Source organism: Agelaius tricolor, unplaced genomic scaffold (genome assembly GCF_023055355.1).
Source record: "Agelaius tricolor isolate 1412-34295 unplaced genomic scaffold, bAgeTri1.0.p SCAF_7, whole genome shotgun sequence".
Classification (NCBI taxonomy): Eukaryota; Metazoa; Chordata; class Aves; order Passeriformes; family Icteridae; genus Agelaius; species Agelaius tricolor.
The window spans coordinates 36,183,200-36,202,692 of record NW_027269267.1 but is presented as its reverse complement, the minus strand read 5'-3'; the positions used below and the strand labels follow the sequence as shown (position 1 = coordinate 36,202,692).

The 19,493-nt window shown below is 40.2% G+C and overlaps 1 protein-coding gene across 1 annotated transcript in view; it reads left to right on the top strand.

The window, feature by feature from the left end:
* HS6ST3 (heparan sulfate 6-O-sulfotransferase 3) overlaps window positions 1–18,949 on the top strand; it is a 277,866-nt gene extending 258,917 nt beyond the window's left edge. Inside the window, exon 2 of the mRNA XM_071430963.1 lies at window positions 13,228–18,949. Coding sequence (XP_071287064.1) covers window positions 13,228–13,933 — 706 coding nt within the window. The 3' untranslated portion in view covers window positions 13,934–18,949. The remainder of the gene's footprint in view (window positions 1–13,227) is intronic.
* Window positions 18,950–19,493: the final 544 nt, after the last annotated feature.

Genomic DNA, 19,493 nt, shown 5'->3' with positions numbered 1-19,493 from the left:
ATGGTCCCATTTCTTCTAGGTTTTCCAAGGTCAAAGGTATGGTAAATAATAAAAACATCACAGAGCTACAGCTGAGTTAAGAAGATGAGGACTTATAACGCTGTGTCTGTAAGACGTTCAGAATATTAAAGCAGATAACAAGGAATGACAAACAAGATTTGTTTTTCATATCTGCAGGGAGTTGAGAGGACAGTGCAAATAACTTTAATACCATTTGTACCTTAACTGTGGTGCCTAGGGGATGCCTTGTTACAGGGCTGAAATCACTCATGGTCCCTCACTGTGGGCTTTGCCTACAAATTCCAATAGAACACAGAACCAGGCTGCATCTTGGAGGCTGCCTCACCATAGCATGGGAGCTGGCTCTGGGTCTGTGTGTGTGTAAAAGGTCTCATTTTGGCTGCATATTGAAAGTAGTGAACTTGGAAAAGCTTGATCTAAGTTCTTTACATGCCAAGTATATAATGGGATTTGTGCATAAAAAGTGATTCCATTTCAAACTACAGGTTTCCTTGTATGAAATTGTGTCACAAAGTCACTTCCAGTTGGTAAAAAGCTTTTTTCCTAAGGTACCATAGTATCTGTCGACAAAAGCTTTATGACATCAATTTCTGGAAAGCAAGTTAAGCTTTTGCAAAGAATTGGGGAAGATTAGATGGCCCCCTTGTGGAGATTGTATGTAGGTATGTGTATGTGTATATTTATATATGTGCAAAGATGCCTATTAGATCAGTGGAGAAGGAAAATGCAATTTTGCTTATATTTGAGTTATATTAATAATACCAAACATTTTTGGGTTTTCTTAGAGTTATATACTCATACCAAATATTTCTGGGTTTGCTCAGATGCTATGAAGTATTTTAGTAAAACACAAAATTCAGTGAAAAATGGAAAGTCAGCAGTCTGTCATGCAAGTATTCAATTGAAATACCCTGTCATCTTCTTGTTTATTGGCTTACAGGTAAAATCATGCAGTTGCATTACAAAAAGGGGAAAAATAAATACCATTTTATTTTTACAGCTGGGTAACTTCCCTAGGTTTTTGTGAACTATTTCAATGTACAAAGAGGGAACACTTCTCTTATAATATATTCATTAGTAATATCACCTGAAATTCTTTCATATCTGTGTTGTCATGTTGTTTACCTTATGGGAGGCTTTAAAAACTCTGCATGTAGGACAAGAAAATTATTGTGATGCCTGGATTTTGTGATGATCATTTATAATTTATGGTCATTTTGCTTGACGTCAGAATTAATAAAGATTTGAGGCAAAGTTTAGAGAGAATAAATTAGTGTACTTTCAAAGGGATTTCAATTACTGAGCCCTTTTTATTGTTAATTACTTTATTAATTGAGCAGCATTACTGCACTGATTCAAAATGCATTGCAGTGAAAAATCCCACAGAACTTTTATCTGAGCATTCCAGACTTGGAAAAGAGTGTCTGCAACTGAGCTCTTAGTTGGAAATCAGAGAAAGCTCAGCTGGGGAGGGAGCCTGGTTACACTTGTGGCAAAAATTGGTTTCCAGTGAAGCCAATTACAAAGGAACACTGGTGATGCTGGTGCTGCAAGTTTTACCTAGCCAGAGAATAAAATGGGATAGCAACAGCTCCTTCAAAAAACAGGAAGAGCATGAAAATAAACATTGTAGTTGCCTTTAAAATAATTAATTTTACTTTATTCTAGACCTAACAAAAAATGACTGAAGAAATGTAAATGTCAGAAGATTTAAGGATCTGGCTACATTTGATTTGTTTTTTCAGGGGCTCTTTGAAACTGAATTTTACCAGCCAAGTGTATTCCTGCGGGCAGCCAGGACCCCTGTGATAACAGATCTTTCATAATTCTACATAAAAGTATGCAGGGATTTTTTTTTTTCCTTTAGAACCATTATGAAATGCCGTATGTTTTTTAAGTTATTGGATAGGCAGGAGTTCTGTGTCCCCACCTTTTTGTACTGGAGCTGGAGGAGTGCTCGGTCACCCAGGCAGTGACCCCATGAGAGTCCTCCTGAAACAGGGACTTCCTCTAACCTTTTTGGCAGCTGCTGGTTGTGAGGAGGGTTTTGTGGTTTGTCCTGTGTGCATGAGGGATATTTTATGAATTCTTTTATGCTAAGCCGTTACCCATGACTATAGGTTTCAGACTTGAAGGAGAGTCTCTTCCCAAATAGGTTTCTGTAACCCTCTAAGGCTGTATTAGCAAAACAAACTCAAACTGCAGGTCCCTTGTGCAGCACTGCCTTCAAGTTTGCTCTTCTCTTGGCCCCTGTCTGTCATCATCTTTCTTTTCCATCCCCTTAGCTCGTTTCTCCCATACTTGTAACATCCTCCTGAGAAAGGCGAGTTCAGAGCTTCCTCCCCAGGCTGGGGCTAGAGGCAGCTCAGGGAGGAGGTGGGAAGGAGAGCAGTGCAAAGACACCCTTATTTCATGTTCCCTTCTGTGCAGTGGCCTAGCAAAGCAGAGAGAAAAGAAACAAAAATTTTGAGTAAAGAGGTCACGTGTACCTCAGATTTCCACAGTTCTTTTGAGACACAGCAATGACCTGTGCACAGTAGATAGAATGGGGATGATGTGAGCAATGGACTCCTCCTTTCCCAGACCTCTCCACCAAAGATTTTTAATTCTCCCCAGCACAAATGCCTTGCATATCTTTAAAGACTCATGTAAGACACTGCACATCTATGGCTTTTGACTAGTACTTCCTCCTGTATGTGCTCACACCCTGTTTCTTAAGAGGTACAAGGGTTGTTTTGTGTGTATGCTTGATAGAACAATGAAATTCTCATTGTTTGAATTATTATTGCATTTTGTATTTATATTTCTTTCAGCAAGGTTCTTGCTACTTCACTCTTTTCAGCAATTTAAGGAATACTTAGAACAACTGAGCTTGATATTATTTAGGCAAAGAACAAAAATCACTGGAGGGAAGTTTGTTGGATTTGTGTCTCATCAAGAAATGATTTACAATTTGTATCAAGCTTGTTTGTTTTTTCACCAAATCACCTCATGTACACATTTCTATTCCAAACAACTTCACTCTGAAACAAATTGTCATTTCCCCATCTTTAATCAACCTCTTTGCTCTTACATGCACCAAAGCTGGGGCCACCATCCTCTGGGCTGTGACATGTAAATCCAGCATCCATCTCTGATAGCAGAATGGAAATTTACCTTCAATAAAGTATTGGGTGGACCAACATGTGCAGAGTTATTATACAAGGCAGAAAGCATGAGGCTGAGCATAAGAATTTTCTGGTGAACAAGAAGCTGGTAACAAAACAGGATGTGCTGAAAGAGGAACTTAAAGGAAAGTTATCCATGAATTTCCTCAGGGCTAGTCTTAACTCTCACCCTATTTCATGTTTCCATTAATGATGCTGGCACTAAAAGCTTAAGTATATTAATGAAATTTGCTTAATGACATTGAGGATTTAATAAAAATAGGGGAAATGAAGTTTGGTAGTGCAAAGTGCATGGTTCATGCATCTGAAGCTGGCAGAAACAGCTGTTCTCTATCAGCTGAGTGCTTACCAGCCAAAACAGGGAGTCTTCATATTCATGGAATCACAGAATGGTTTGGGTTGGAAGGAACCTTAAAGACCATCAAAGGCTGTGGGCAGGGACCATCTGAGCCAGTGACACAGTGAGTATGAGTTTCCAGAGTCATGTGGCCCCACAAAAAACCAAAATGCAATGTGAGGTTGTATCAGAGAATACACTGCCAGTGGAGGTAAGAAATGTTTATTGTACAAGGCACCTCTAAAGCCTTGTGTGAAATTTGCTCAATTCTAGCCATGTATAGTGAAATTTGAAGTGTGCAAGCTCAAATGCCAGGAAAGGACTGCTATGATGATTAAAACCTGGAACAAATCTCAGGAGCTCCTTACTTTTGTAAGCCCCCTATCAAAAGCTAGCATGAAAAGCTGAGATGTTGGAAAACTCAGTAAAGGCATCTAAGCATGACCCAAGGGTTTTGGGGGCTGCAGTTTGGTCACTTAGGACTTTTCTTATCAGAGGAGACAATAAAAAAGTAGTTCAGCTTTGTAAATTAAAAGTTGAGAGGTGTGATTGCTCTCTGATCCTCAGCTTAAATGCTATTTCTCCTTCTCTGATGTTACATTTATAAATCTCCTTTATGTATTTGCAGTGTTAACTCAAGAACAACTGGATCTAAGTAGACCAAGACCAGGTTTTGTCTGGGAATAAGACTTGTGTTCCTAACTGCAAGAAGCAACCTTCACAAGATATTTTCAGTAGGAGCAATGGCATGAAAAGGATATTTCAAAAGCCGTTAGGAAAGGGATAATTGAGTGCTGGTATCTGTGCTGGCAGGGTAGGTAGGGCACTGTGATGTCTTTGAGAGCTTTTTTTTCCTAAATAAATCAACAAGCTTCTTAGTATCTGCTCATACTACTCTCTATTTTCTTCACTGCCAGTGAGGCTGAGCTTCCCTATGTGTTTAAATATAGAGTAAAATGCTCAACTTTATGCTGTGTGTTTGAAAATGTATGCCTAAATCCTGAAGGCAACACACAGGAAAAACTTATATTAGCTCAGAGACCTCACACATACTCATATGCTATCCATGTGCATTTTCTAAATTACCAGGATTAAAACCACGGGTAACTACATCATTTCATTAGCCTAGGAGCTGCTAGATACAGACTTGATACTTGTGAACAGAATTAGTTTCTTTAGGGACATGTAGTGGCTGCACTGTCCTCTCCAGTTTCTGGAGACTCTATATTGAATAACACATAATTGAAATAAGTACTCATGAAGCTGCTCAATAATTCAGGGTGTGCTGATTTGGAGTGTTATAGACCTAGTTAAAATCTTATTAAAATCCCCACAATCTCTTAAAATTGACTAAAAATCCTCTGTACTGTTCCTAGGATGGCCAGGAAAGAGCAAGGGAGAAGGGGATAATTTAGCTGTCGAGTTGGTTTGCTGTGTTGTCTGACAGGACTGTACATTTGGTGACAGGAGTCTTTCTGCTGTCATTCAGAATCCCAGAGCCCCAGGGGTGGGAAATTATTTCAGGAGAAGTCCAACCTCCTGCTCAGAGCAGGGCCACCACTGAGCATAGTTGGGGTTGCTCAGAGTTTTTTTTGTTGGAGAGAGTTGGATCTTCAAAATCTCTGAGGGTGGAGGATGCAGAGCTGCTACTGACAAAACTTTCCAATGCTTAATTATTCTGATAATGAAAATTGTTTTCCTTTTATTCTCACCTTTTTCAGTTTCTGACTATTGTCCCTCATTAGCTATCCTGCCATGCACAAGAGTGAAAAGCCTTGCTTTATCTTCTCACTGCCTCTTCTTAAGTGCTGAAAGGCTGCTGTTTGACCTCCACCTAATGTCTTAGACACTTCTTTGAAATACATCATTAAAACTTCTATTCTCCTATGCCAAGAAAAAAATTCTCAGCACTCCCACTATCCTTTTGCAGCAGTAGGTCTCAGGATACACTTTCACTGATAATTTTGAAGGGCTTGTGGCAATGTGATATGTCAAGAATGTGATTATTATTGTCGTGATTATTCATTACTTTAAAAAAAGTACAAAATCACATGTCCGAAATCTAAAAGCAGAGAATATTTTAAAAAGAAATTGTCATTTTGCCTAGTCTGAGGCCAGTTGTCTGAATTCCTGAAGTATTTAAGAAAAAAAAAAAAAAATTAGAGTCTCCACAAATGCAGTTTTTACCATTGTTTTCAGTACAGATGTAGTGCTGGATTTTGCAACTAATCTTTTTTCTGTATTATATAAATCTATGAACCTGTGCTATGTTAAAATAGCTTACCTAGTATCTCATTCTTTCCATATCTATGCATAGCCCTATGCCATTATTGAATTTGTTCTAGCTTCATTTCAAGAAAAATTGAACTCTTTAGGTGGAAAAATTCCTAATGTTGCATGTGTAGCATTTGTGTTGCCAAAGGTTCACTCCCTTTCTTTTACCCTTCTGGATTACCCTAAATCACTACTGTTAAAATTTGTTTGATGTCAAAGAGTGAGTGATCTCTAAAGACACTCCTTGTCATCTGTCATTCTTTAATCAGGTGTAGGACACTAATCTTCTGATCAAAACTGTGAAAAAAAACCAAAACCAAAAAAACCCCAAAAAAAACCAACAAAAAAAAAACCCGAACAAAAAAAACCAACAGTGCTATAAAGCTTTCCTGAGCTTTTTCTGATGGCATGGGTACAGAATTTAATCAGATATTTCAGAGGATATTTTTAAAGAAAAAAGGGTTTGCAATATCTAAACAGAAAAATTGGGAGTTTTGTGATGAAAGCAGTGAATTACTGTAAAAGAAACTGAAGTTAGTGACAGGGAGTATTCCTCCTAACATGCAAGGAAATATAAGATTTCACATTTCTTAAGTGCTTCCCGGTGCCCAGTCACTTCATTTCTCTTGCCTGTAACAGTCTGTGTCACCACAAATTGCTTCCCAAGTGACCACCTTTTCATACCAGAGCCAGACATACAATCCCAGCTGTCTGACTCCCAGCCCTCCCTCTGTCACACTGATATACTGATGTATCAGCAAGGACAACAAAGTTATAATGGACTGCTTTTCTAACTGCTGAATTGGAGATTTGTATGAAACAACACAGAACTTGCTTAAAAACTTTGTTTTACTTCAGGGAATGTTCCAACTCTCTAAGCATGTTCAGAAAGAGATATTATACCATGACTGGTAGATGTTGGGTATTATCGGTACAAAGAGTTGTGAAATTGAGGTTTGCTGTGGTTATTTCTCCCTCATTACAAAATGTTATGTTAGTGGTTAGTTTTTGATGTTGGCCTGAACTTTGCATTCTGTGAATACGTCCCTTCAGGCAAGGACCCTTTGGCTCCGAGTGCAGGGCTCACCTTGAAGACAGAGCCACCTGCACAACACAGACACCTCCAGGTCAGCAGTTTATCTCCCTCTGTGGCCAAGGTACACGCTGGGATGCAGAGGGAGCCTCTAAAGGGATATGCAGCTCATGCCAGAGGTGGCCCCTGCCGTGTCCAGCTACACATCACTGCCTGTGCTGAGCAGCTCCCTGCTGGTGTCAGAGCTTGCCTCGATGCATAGCTCCTATGTGGGCCACTGCAATTAGGTATCCTTCCCTGAAAGCAGCATCCAGTCCCTTCTCTGAGCAGGCATGTTGTATGGATTTAGCTGCTCTTTCTGCCACTGGGGTAATGAAAAGGGTAGGTTTAACCAACAGACTTGTGGCCAACTCAGAAATGGGAAACAATGGCCAGTTTTTATTCCAGTTGGATTCAGAGCCATGGGACAAAATCTCAAAAGAATAATGAGACACAGCTAAAACTTTGTAGTTTTATACTTCAAAATTAAAGGGTTTTTTTATTATTATTTTTCTTTTATTTAACTCTGCTAAGTTTTCCTTTAATGTGGAGTAAGTGTTTATAGAATTTTACAGCCACTGTTTTAAGTAAAGTACTCATCATGCCCGATGAAAACTGCAAAAGTGGTGAGTGCTCAGATCCTCTGAGAAAACAGCTGATTAAGTGATTTTGCTACATGCTGAGCAGGTGATGCCTGTGATGTGAGTAGATAAACCTTCACTTCTTAATGGTGGTGGCTGTTCTTTCAGTAATAGTCTTGTAAAGAAATCCATGAAAACCTGAAAGGACAGATAATAGTATTAAGCTCACAAATTTATGTAAAGGATTTCTTAGAAAACCATTCCATCACGGTGTCTAGCATCCTGTGAGAGACACTAAGCTTAAGAAGCCTATGTGCTCTTGCTGCATCATCTTTGCCAAAGTTTGTGGGACAGCTAGGATTTATCAGTCTGGCTTGGTGGATAAGCTGTATGATGTTTCCTACAGACAGATGGACATGCATATATTTTGTGCACCATTTCATAGATTTTCGTTACAGTGCCATTGTTCTGGATAAGTATGCAGTCTGTTCATGTTATTTTGGGCAGTTTATCTCTAAATGAAACACACCATGGATGCAGAGACACTCTGCACAGAAATGCTGCCAGCCTCAAGCTGATGCATCTGCATTTCACTGACTTTGACCAGTTCAGATCAGCCTGACAATGTTTTTTTGCTTTCTGCCTTCCCCCATCATTCCTGTTGCACATTCAATTATTCCCTAATTGCACATGTGCTGCATTATACTTACCTTTGTTTCATTTGTTTACCCTCTTCCTTTCACCATTACCCATACTGACAATACTTTGCCCAAAGAGAGGTTACTGATTGGGCGAAATCTGTTAATGCCTGTGAGAATTTGGGCTTAAGGATAAAACTGGGAAGTGTGAGGCTTTTGTTCACATAATACTGGTCGTTCTTAAGCCTTCATTTGCCATAACCTCCATTGGTAGCAGAAGTGTGCTGACAGAATGGCTTTTGGGGATATTTCAGACCTTTCCTCAGGAGCACACTCACTTCCACAATTAAAGCTTCTAAGTTCTTATCTCCACTTGGGACATAAGCTTGACCAGGGCTCTTATTTTCCTTTCTACCAGGAAGAAGCAGAATGTGGATAGTTTTATGATGCACCTGGATTTTTTCAGTCACTTGGGTTTTTCTTTTTTCTGTCTGCTAGTGCTTTCCAGAATATTCTCTGGTGACTCTTCCTCTCCACCTCAAATACTCTTCTGCCTCTGCATCCACTGCCATGAGCACACTGTTCTCCTTTTATGAAGATGCCATTCATCCCTCTTCCCCAGGAGGCCCTACAGGATGTTTCTGTTCTCGGTGTGCAGTGATCCTTCACGTATTTACTAAATCTCCCTCAGCTGGGACATCTGCTCCATGGTGATAGAGGAGGCAAAATGCTCTGGTTTGGGATCACCTCTACTTATAGCAGACTCTGCTCCTCTGAAATTAATTTCTAAACTGGAGCAATACTATTGAAGGATTAATGTAAGATTAGAGTATTTATATTAAAATACCATATAATGTGGAAGAAATACATGTTCTTTGGTTATAACTAGAAGCTCAATTTATCTGTTCTTTTAATTAAAGGTTTTCTTTGCCTAATGCTAATGAAGAGATTGGATTTCATGCAAGTAGGACTAGAGTCTTGGGAATTACCAAGTACTTCATAATTCCAGTGTAAACAATAGTGTGCAGCCCACACTTCACACTTGTGTTTGTTTGAGCATGGATCATCAGGCCCTTGCTGTGACCATCACTTGCCCAAAAAATCAACTATCCCATAGTGACAACTTCAATAACCCATTAGTTTCAGTACATCATGCTCAAAAGGAGATTGCTTAATGTGGGGAAGCTGCATGAAGTTTCCTTTCAGGAGGAGCTGACACTGCAACTGGGCTGGTAATGGGCTGGTGTTTGAAATGAAATCTAGACTGGTATGTGTATGTGTATGTGTTTATAGAGACAGTCACAAGATACATTGGCAAACACATCCTTATGGATTTACTATCATTTTTCTGTCATTGACAAACGCACATTATGGCCAGATTGCAGTGTAAATTTTTACACACACACACGGACATGCTGATATAGATATTGATTACATAATTATATAGATATAGTTTGTATGGGTTTTAATTAATTTGGAATATTTTCTGGAAAATATCTTCTCCCTGACATACCAGCATATTCTTCTTGGCTAGCCTTTAAGCACTGAGGATATCTGTGGTAGTAGTTTCAGCAATTGACGGTGGGAGTCTATAAAATTAATCCAAGAAGTCTGTGATAAGTTTGCTTTGACAAGCAGGGTAACAGAAGTCATTACTTAATTCTTTGCTCAGTATTTCCCACAGTGGGTAGCCATTGAGTCCAACACAACCATAAGTGTGAGCATGGGTGATGCAAGAGGGTCATTTACACCAGCAAGAACAAGTGCACACCTGTATTCAGAGTGGCTCAGGCATATTCAGTGTTCAGCTAACTATATGCTATTTTACTGAACAGTGAAGAAAGGCCATAGCCTGTTTTGTATTTTTAACCTGCTTCTTGTCTTCATTATGAGCTGACTCCTTGGCTATTCCCAGTGTGATTGAATGCTTGTATATGAGGCACTGAGGGCTCCAAAATGCTTCTATTATTATTCCATAAATGTCAACATTTGAAAACAAATTGAAAACAATTTCCTAAGATAATTTAATAATTTATATAATTTTCCCACTGAAACAAATGTCCAGGGCCTTAGTGTGTTTACTTGTATCATTATTCTGGAGACACGCTTTTCCCTGAAAGAAAACTTTGTGCACAAGTTCAGTGTAGCATTCCCCCAGTCCAGGGGCAGCACATAGCAGTGTCATCTGGACAGTGTCCAGGCTAAGGTGGAAGAAATCTTAAGGTCTTCCAACCTCAGAGTGATTAAAAGGGTGACAGAGGGTCGAAGCCAGAAGGTTAATCAGAGGATTGTAAACTGTGAACGCGGCGTAAGTTACCAGCCCCTCAGAAACTAAATGTGTGTCAAGCTGCTGTTAAAATTTGTATGCCCGATGAAGAAGCCATTCAGTGGAAGGCAACTCTCTGGAAGCTGCAGAATCCAGCAGCAGATTTATCTGGGCAGTGAAAACAGCTGCAGAAGTTAGGTACTCACAAGGAGGAGCAGCAGCAGGCTCGGTATGCAGAAGGGAAGGTGCGGATGTTAACCAAAGATGTACTGCTCTCATTTCCATGCATTTGCTTTGTACTCCTGTTTATTGCACATCAAACACATTTACATATCCAGGGATGAAAGGGAAATGATTGATGCAAAGGAGGTATTTTTGCTAATTGTTGTTGCTCTGAGTCATACCTGACTGGGACTGCTGGAGATGGGTGAGGAAGGACAGAATTATTATTAGAGGTATGAATAACTGTCAAGAGCAAGTTTAAAATCTGTCTGTTACCGCTTGTTAACATCCAAAATTATCTGAAGAGAGGAGGGGCAGCAGTACAAAGACTAAGCCAATGCCCCATCTTTGTTGATGTAGATGTTTGCAACTGCCTCTGAGTCTTTGTCCATTTTTTTTTATCTCTGTTCCCTTGGAGTTTCAGCTGTTTTTGGTCACAGCCCTATCAGCGCCTGCTGGATGTTGCAACAGCAGCTTCTTATGCTCAGAGCTGATGGGTGTTTGAGAGTTGGGCTGCTTTATCTGCACAGCATTTGTGAAATGCATCCCCTTTTCCCTGTGAAATGGAAAGTAGTTCTTAATGTGCTCTCATACATGCAGTGTAGAGCCAGGATGAGATAAGGATCCAATCTGAGAAGGGAAAGCTGTGCCTCAAGTGTCCAAAGACTGCTTTTTCATACTGCAGAGTACACAGGAGGATTTCTGGTACTTCCTGCTCTGCAGGAGAAGAGGGATTTTAGAAATCCCTGTCTATGAAGGGTTGTGTGATTCTTGGGTTCCCTGTTGATGTGGATGGTGTAAGTAACTGAAGGGGACCAAAACAGCTGATGTGCAATTTGGCTATGTGTGAGCAGCAGTCAGAAGACCCAAGCTCCAAATGATTCTGGAAATATCATCCTTCAAAGTGTCATCTGATGCTGACAGAAATCCTGGCTTCCAGTGCAAGTGAAAGTGAAAATACATCCATGACACTCCCTATTTTAAATCCTTCCACCTGTAAAGCTTCTTCTGTGAAATAAGTATTGAAACAGCTGTTTCATTTAGAGAGTAGCTCAGGAAATTACCCTGCAGCAGAACATAGTCCATAGTTTGGTCTCATAACCTTATTCTGGAAAGTATATTATAGGTCCTGTAGGTGGAAAATTCAGAATGAATACAAATGAAGTATTCAAACCTTTTTCCCTTTGCTTTGCCTGCACTGGGAAATAGATCTGCATATTTAGCACTATGTGGGGAAATAAATATTTTTATGGTTAACGTAAGGTTCATGGAGATGGTAAATCTTTAGTGGCAGGAAGTGGGTGATACCTAAAAAAGCAAAGTAATTGTTGTGGAGGGTGCTAAAATTTTTGAGATTTTTTTATTTTACTAGAGTTAGCTCTTGTATGAGATGACACTTCCAAAACGTTGGTTTGTTTACAGGTACCTTGTCTTCAGCAAGCTTGCTTCCTGCTTACTTCCTTCATCCTTCTCTGCTTCCTGCTTACTCTCCTCATCCTTCTCGAGGCTGCATAAAAAGTACTGAGACCAGACTTTGCTTAAGAAATCTTAGGGCTCATGATTTATTAATGTGCAGTTTGCAGTAAGATGAGTCATGCGAACTCATGAGCCTATTTTTGTACCAGATCATGTGTTAATTTTAGTCATGAATCTTCTTCTGGTAATTCTAGCTGAGAGAAATCACAAGTATTTCAGTTTTGCTTTGTGTTTATGATATCATCTTATAACTCAGGTGAGTTATTATTGAGTAAAACATCCCTCAGTTAAAAAAACCTCAATCTGTTAAAGTTTCCTTGATACATATTTAATTGCAGTCCCTTTCAGATTGCCATAAATAAGACATACAAACTGAATTTAATAGCAAAAAGATGAACTGACAATGTGAGCTCTGTAGTTATTTTTTCTATTTCAGATCAATATATCTTGGTGTCTCTTTTGTATTCTTGACAGGTGAGATTGAATAATAATAATCCTTACACCAACAAATGCTTTTGTACTACAGGATTATAACTAATTTCAATCAAGCACTTGTCTAAAATTAAGTCATATTAATGGATTTTTGGTCTCCTATTATCTCAAGTCCAACCCACTTAATAATAGGGTTTTTCTTAAGTAGGTGGCTCATGCCATTCTTCCACATGGTGTTATTTTTATCACTTACACTGTCCACATGAAATTGCTTAAGCTTTTCTTAGGTTATGCCCGAGTGCTGTAGGGATTATCAACCCCTGCATCTTGTGAGACGTGCGTGTCTCAGTCCAGAAGAGAAGGGGCAGGATTATTACTATCACTTTTCACACAGTTTCTGATATTGCTGGTGGTTAATACTTCAATATGGAGGGGAGCACAATTCAGTTAGTTGGTTGATATGTAAAGTAACTATCACTGAGCACTTGATAGGTCAAAGTAATTCTGTTTCTCTGATAACTGCTTATTTCCTTTCATATCTGTCTCTCTCTCTCAATTTACCTTGTATTTTATTCACAGTATTTATGAAGATTTTACTGTCTCAGAAATAGTCACCTGAAGTGCCTACATTGCCCTGGAAAAAGTGAAGGGTGTGGTGCCAGTGTTGGGTAATAGTTTTATTGGAGAATAAAGAGGAAAACCTACTGAAATCTTAAAACTGTGTTTAATTATATATTTCAGGAATTTCTATTACATCACCATGCTGAGGGATCCAGTGTCGCGGTACTTGAGTGAATGGAAACACGTCCAGAGGGGTGCAACATGGAAAACTTCCCTCCATATGTGCGATGGAAGAAGCCCAACGCCAGACGAGCTGCCTACCTGTTACGAGGGAGACGACTGGTCTGGAGTCAGCTTACAGGAATTCATGGATTGCAGCTACAACCTGGCCAGCAACCGCCAGGTGCGCATGCTGGCCGACCTCAGCCTGGTGGGGTGCTACAACCTGACTTTCATGAATGAGAGTGAGAGAAACATGATTCTTCTCCAAAGCGCCAAGAACAATCTGAAAAACATGGCCTTCTTCGGGCTGACGGAATTTCAGAGGAAAACACAGTATCTCTTTGAGAGGACATTCAACCTAAAATTCATTTCCCCCTTCACCCAGTTCAACGTCACGCGGGCCTCGAACGTGGACATCGGCGAGGACGTGCGGCGGCGGATAGAGGAGCTGAATTTCTTGGACGTGCAGCTGTATGAATATGCTAAGGACCTGTTCCTGCAGCGCTTCCAGTACTCCAAGCAAGAGGAGCACCAGAAGAACCGGCTAAAGAGGCGAGAGGAGCGGCGACTGCTGCGGGAGCAGAGAGCTCACCAGTGGCCAAGGGAAGAGGCAGCAGAAGTAGCTGTTACTGAAGATTATAACAGTCAGGTTGCGAGGTGGTGATGCTCCCCCATCTTGCCTAACCAATGAGAAGATCAGAGTGTTTGTGCAACGTGGCTACCTGGGAATTAGCCAAGGGAGACTTATTGCTTTGGTAAATGAGACCTCGTCTGACAACTCCCCCTCCTTGTCTCAGTTTTTCTTGGTTTCTGCCAGTGAGAATGTATTTTGTTCTCAATAGGTATTGGTCAGTGTTATTAAATGGCAGTAGAATAAAATTCCTGCCAGAAAAGACTTCCTTCAAAGGCCTAAGCTATGAGGATGGGTTGAAGAGAGAGAGAGATCCTTTGCATTAACAGATGTACCCTGTACAATCTGAGCTACTAAGACTTGTGCAGACATGAATGATAAATTGGGGAAAAATACCTGGCTTGGTTTTTTTGTGACATGAGAGCTGGTTTGTTTTGTACTGTTCATTACAACTGTAGTGCATAACTTTCTAGTGAATGAAATTGATAAGATGCACACATTGCCCTTCAAACTTCTACATGCTGTGTTTTGATTAAGGGAAGAATTTGATGAGGTGATTAAAAAAGACATAGGAAGTGTTGGATTGGGGCACTTCTAGCTCTGTTCCAAAGGCCAGCAGTGAGAGATTGATTATAGGTGAGGTAGTAGAGGGATTGGCTTATTTCCCTGCAGGTGCTGAGAATACCGAGCCCAGCCAGGTAGGAACCATCTTTCTAAGTGTGTGTGGCAAAGGCAAGCTTTGAGAAATGAGGTCCACGTGGCAGCTGAGGACACATCACAGAGATTATCTGGCTGGGGGCAATGAAATCTGCCTTCACATTCACAAAAGGGGTCAAGAAAACTCCAGGGAAGAGGAAAGAGAGAGAAGGAAAAGCTTAAATATTAGTGCGACATTTTCCAGATTTGCTGTAAAAGCCTGGAGATACATTGTCTGTGAAGGTAGGCAGGTTTATTATATTGTCTGTTAAAATACATTGATGCTGAGTGCATACAGCTTAAATTGGTTTTCTCTCTAACTACAGTAGTGGCTAGAAAAAAAAATCAGCTTTCATTTTTATAGGATACATAATGGATATGTGGAAAGTCTTGATATTTATTACTCTATATGAGGATTCTTTGTAAATTTATTGTTTTCACGATGAGAGATCTGTATCTGTTTTTCTTCCTTGTCTAGAAAATGATTCAATGGGTTCTTCCTCCATGTGTTCCATTCTTGTGGCTAAACTGCATCTGTTTATTCCAAGATTTTATGTTGTTCCATTCGTAATAGTGAAATTTTTAAAAGAGGGTCCTGTGCACCATAGATCTGAGAGTTTTTTTCCTTCTTCTTCTGGCATAAATGTAAAGCATTAGGAGGAAATTTCTCTAAGTGCCTCAACATGGCTGCTAAATCAAGATGCTGAAAGTATATTATTGCATGCATGAATGGCTTTTACCTTATAGATTTGCTAATTAGAAGTACTGGAGTACCTGATGTGGATGCACATTTCTCGCTTGTTTTCAAAATTCAAAGTTTCTATCCAGTTGGTTGAAAAAATAATGTGTTACAGAAAAAAGAGGCTCAATTTGAAAATTTGTCCCTTCATTTCCAAGTTGGATTTTTTTTTTTTGTGCATGCTGTATCTTTTCTTCTGACAATGCTATTGCTACTTATCTATGCAGAATATCAAAAATAGAGTCTAATGATCCTGTTGAAAGTTAATGCATACAATAATAAATTGAACATTGAAATATCATAATAGCATTAAGAAGTGAAGAGGGCTACCAGGATGATGCCTCATTATCAATGTAGTTCATTAACAATCTGCTGCTTTACGTCGGATTGTCAATGTGTTACCTTGGGGTGAGTAGCAGTGGGGTTTGGTCCCTAATACCTCTTCCACTCATGGTTCATGCACATTTCTCCCTCCTCTGCATTCAGAAGGGAAAAGGAAGATTGTTGTTCTCCTGCCTGAGCATGGGATGTCTGCTTAGGGAAGAGTGAGGAGCTCCCTGGGTTCCTGGATGGTGCTGCTTGGATCCCCCTTGCCTGGAAGAGGCGCTCTGACACCTCGCTCACGTATGGACACCAACCTTCCAAGACTTAAATTGAAATCTTTACAGTTGAGGTCTGGTTGTCCTGGCTGCAGGACAGTGGGGCCATGAAGAACTAAGACTCACTGGCACTACTGCACCTTTAGCACAGTGCAGGTAATCCACAGTGATCTGACAGCTGATGGTACCAGGGCTGTAGGCTGGGCTGGCCCTGGCCCTGTGGAGGGAAGGAGCTTTCTGGTCGGTGGCACAGGGATGATGGGAACTGTTGCATCTCCCCATTCCTGTGCCCATTGCCACATCTTGCTGGAGACCAAACAGCATGAGAGGGAAAGGATGCTTTTGGCACCTGATGCTCAGTCTCCAGGATTTGCTGGTGCACTTCTTGTTCCCATGAGCACAGGTAGTTTGGGGTGCTGGGGAGACCCTGAAGGGCAGGGGAGAAGCCAGCCATGTGGAAGGAAAGATGCAAGGACAAATTCACATTGAGGAGCAAGATAAGCAAGGAAGTAAGATGAATTCCAACTCATCTTTTGTTCTGTAGGGCATCCTTTTCTTTTCTTCCTAAATGCAAAAAGAAGTTGTCCCTTCCTCACATACCTCTGTGCTCAGCAGGCCCCCTCTCCATGCTGCTCACAGCAACTGGGACCCTATTTTTCATTTAGAAAATGCAGTGTTTTTCTTTTCAAGGGAGAGGAGGCAATGCTCAGAAATACTTCCCTGGAGCCTCACCAGTGACTGTAAGTATCAGTTTCAGCTGTCTAAGCACACCAACTGTTCTCCAGACTGTTCCTTCTGCCTGACACAAAACAAAGCCTAATGAGGAAAATCAAAGATGTTTTCTAGGTGGTTTACATTAGCTTGAATAGTTTGGCAACATCCTAATGTGATGCCTAACCTTTTTCATCAGTCATTTCCCAGGAGTCAAGATTAGAGTCCTGAAGAGCTCTTAATGTGCTGTGGCATCTATGTTAATGGGATTTGCCTTAACGCTTGGGATTTAGTTAAAATTGAAGATGGTTTGTTGGATTTTTTTCCCTCTGGAGTCTGTGTAACAGCCCTGGTTGTGGAGGAGTAGGTTTGTTGTTTTAACAAAAGTTTTGGGGTTTTTTTGGGAGGGGTGGGCAGTCAGGAGCTAAGACCTTGCCCAGAGCCCTGGCCTGAAGGACCTGGTGCCTCCTTCCCTAGCTCCAGCTGCAGATCCAGCAAACTCACTGCACCAACAGTCCTGTTTTTCTTAGCAGAGTTTCCTCACACATGACAAATAAAGCAGTTTGGAAACACCTTCAGGCTGACTTCTAAGACACAGGCCTGCAGCTTTTTTCCTCTTGGGCACGGTGCCTGAAATAATGTAATGCAAAAGCAAAATAAAAGTCCTGCTTCATATCTCTGTTATTCCAGGTTTTCATTGCTCTGACAGCATAAACTTCACCATAATTACACTGGCCCATATAAAATCAGGGAGCAGCATGTTTCTTTCTAAAGCTTTGTGAGCAACAATGCTATAGGATTTCTGTCCATCTTCCTGGCATTCTTTTTTTGCTTAAGCAAGGCAATTTGGCTTCTGCTACTGTGGTGCTGAAACAAATCTCATTCTTCTGTAATGGAGATGTACTTGCTAATCTCTCCCATCACACTCCCAGCACTGCCTTCTTCCAGCACTGCCTTGTCCATTCACTGTAGGCTTGGAATGGACAAAGAAACATGCTGTGTCATTAGAACTTGGTCCTGATAATTTGATGTCTAGTCCAAGCACTCACCGTAAGGCCTTATGGCCTTATTAAGGAATGAAAATTTTTCTTCTCTTTCCCACTCACCAGTGCTGACAGTAAAAATCTTTTTCACCATAAAGAGAAAAAAAACCCCCACTGTTTCTGATGTTGGGTATTTTCCACTGCTGATGTGTTAATAGTGAGGCTGTCAAAGCCTTGCTAGGGATTCTTCCCAGTATACAGCAGTAACTTGCTGTTCAGTAAAAACAGAAATGCAGAAAAAAAAGCGATGGAAGTCAGATCCAGAGCCACACTTCATATCTGTATCATACCCATTCGACCAAAGGCAGGTCACATCACCTTTGTGTCTGGAGATGTTTCAGATTTAACATCCATGACTAAGTCAGGAGGTTTTTTAAGTTGGTCTTCTTGCCCGCACATGCTTCCTTCTGCCCTAGGAAGGGATCTTGTTTCCCATCTGCATTCTTGTATCAGTTATGAGCACTGCTGTTTTAAAACATATCTCACTTTTTCTTCTCCCTGTTGCTGTTTCCCTGATACACATGGAATTATTCTTTTTTTTTGGGTCTGGGATAAGGATTAGGTGGTTTCCAGACTGGTGGGAATACTATGTACAAGATGAATGATCACAATAAAGTCATTCAGCTGGAGTTGATGGCTGTATCCTCTGTATGTGTGGGAAAAAAAAGAAAAAGCACGCTCGAAAAAGGTACCAAATTTTCACTGTAACACTTCTTTCAGTTTGGTTCCTGTAATATTTTCTTTGTCTACATTTTATGGAGGGAAATGGGTTCCATTCCTGCAATGTCCTTGGCTTTCCTCTTGGCTGTATCACTTGTTCTGTGATTTCAAATAAATGTTGGAAGAGAAGAAAAAAAAAAGAATTCCCATCAGTTGCCATATTTAAGATGAAAGAATAAATTAATAGGTTGTAAATTACTTTATTCTTTAGGAATTTTCCTTCTGTTTATGTGCAATAATGTTTGTGAATTCTGCTACTGAGAGATTGTATTGTGAGTAATCATATATACTTCCATTCCTATTTAAAAGATAGTTTGTAGACCTAGGGATTTTCATTGACATAAAGCACAATTTAATGAATTATTTAATGTGTTTAACCATTGTGATGTCAAAAGCAATTGTTTTCATATATTTATTTGTTGGTGATTTTCTGTAAAAATGATGCTCATTAAGAGATCTGTTAAAAATGAAGTTTTGTTGAATATTGTTGGGTCCATGAATAACTTATGAGAACAAATAAACATTGATTGTGTTTTTGAAACACTAAAGATTCTGTCTTATCTACATAGGCATAAAAATGACTGAAAATGTTTCATGTCATAGTAAAAATCTACTGTGTTTTTAACAAAATGTACATGGAGAAAAATCATATTGCTTTAACTTAATATTTAATTATATTAGGGCCCAATACCAAATCTTTTGCTTACAATTGGACTTCATTTCTGCTCCAACAGCACTGAGGAGCAGTCCAAACCGCTCAGGATAATCTCCTGAGCTCTGTGGGGAGTAATGAGAAGCTGAAGTGTGTTGCTGCACTGTGAGCCTTGTAATGCTGGATTGCTCTTGAAGTCTACCTATATGAAAGCTGTGGGGTGGCCCTGTATGGTAGGGAGTGTTCTGAGTCTCCAGAGTTTGTTGACAGTGATGAAAAGAGTGTTGATGAGTTAGAATCATGGGAAAGGCCAACAATATCTTGGTGGGAGTCTGTTACAAACCAGCCAACCAGGTTGAAGAGGCAGGTAAAATATTCCATAAGCAGCTGGGGGAAGACTCACAATTGTTAGCATTTGGTCTTATGGGGGACT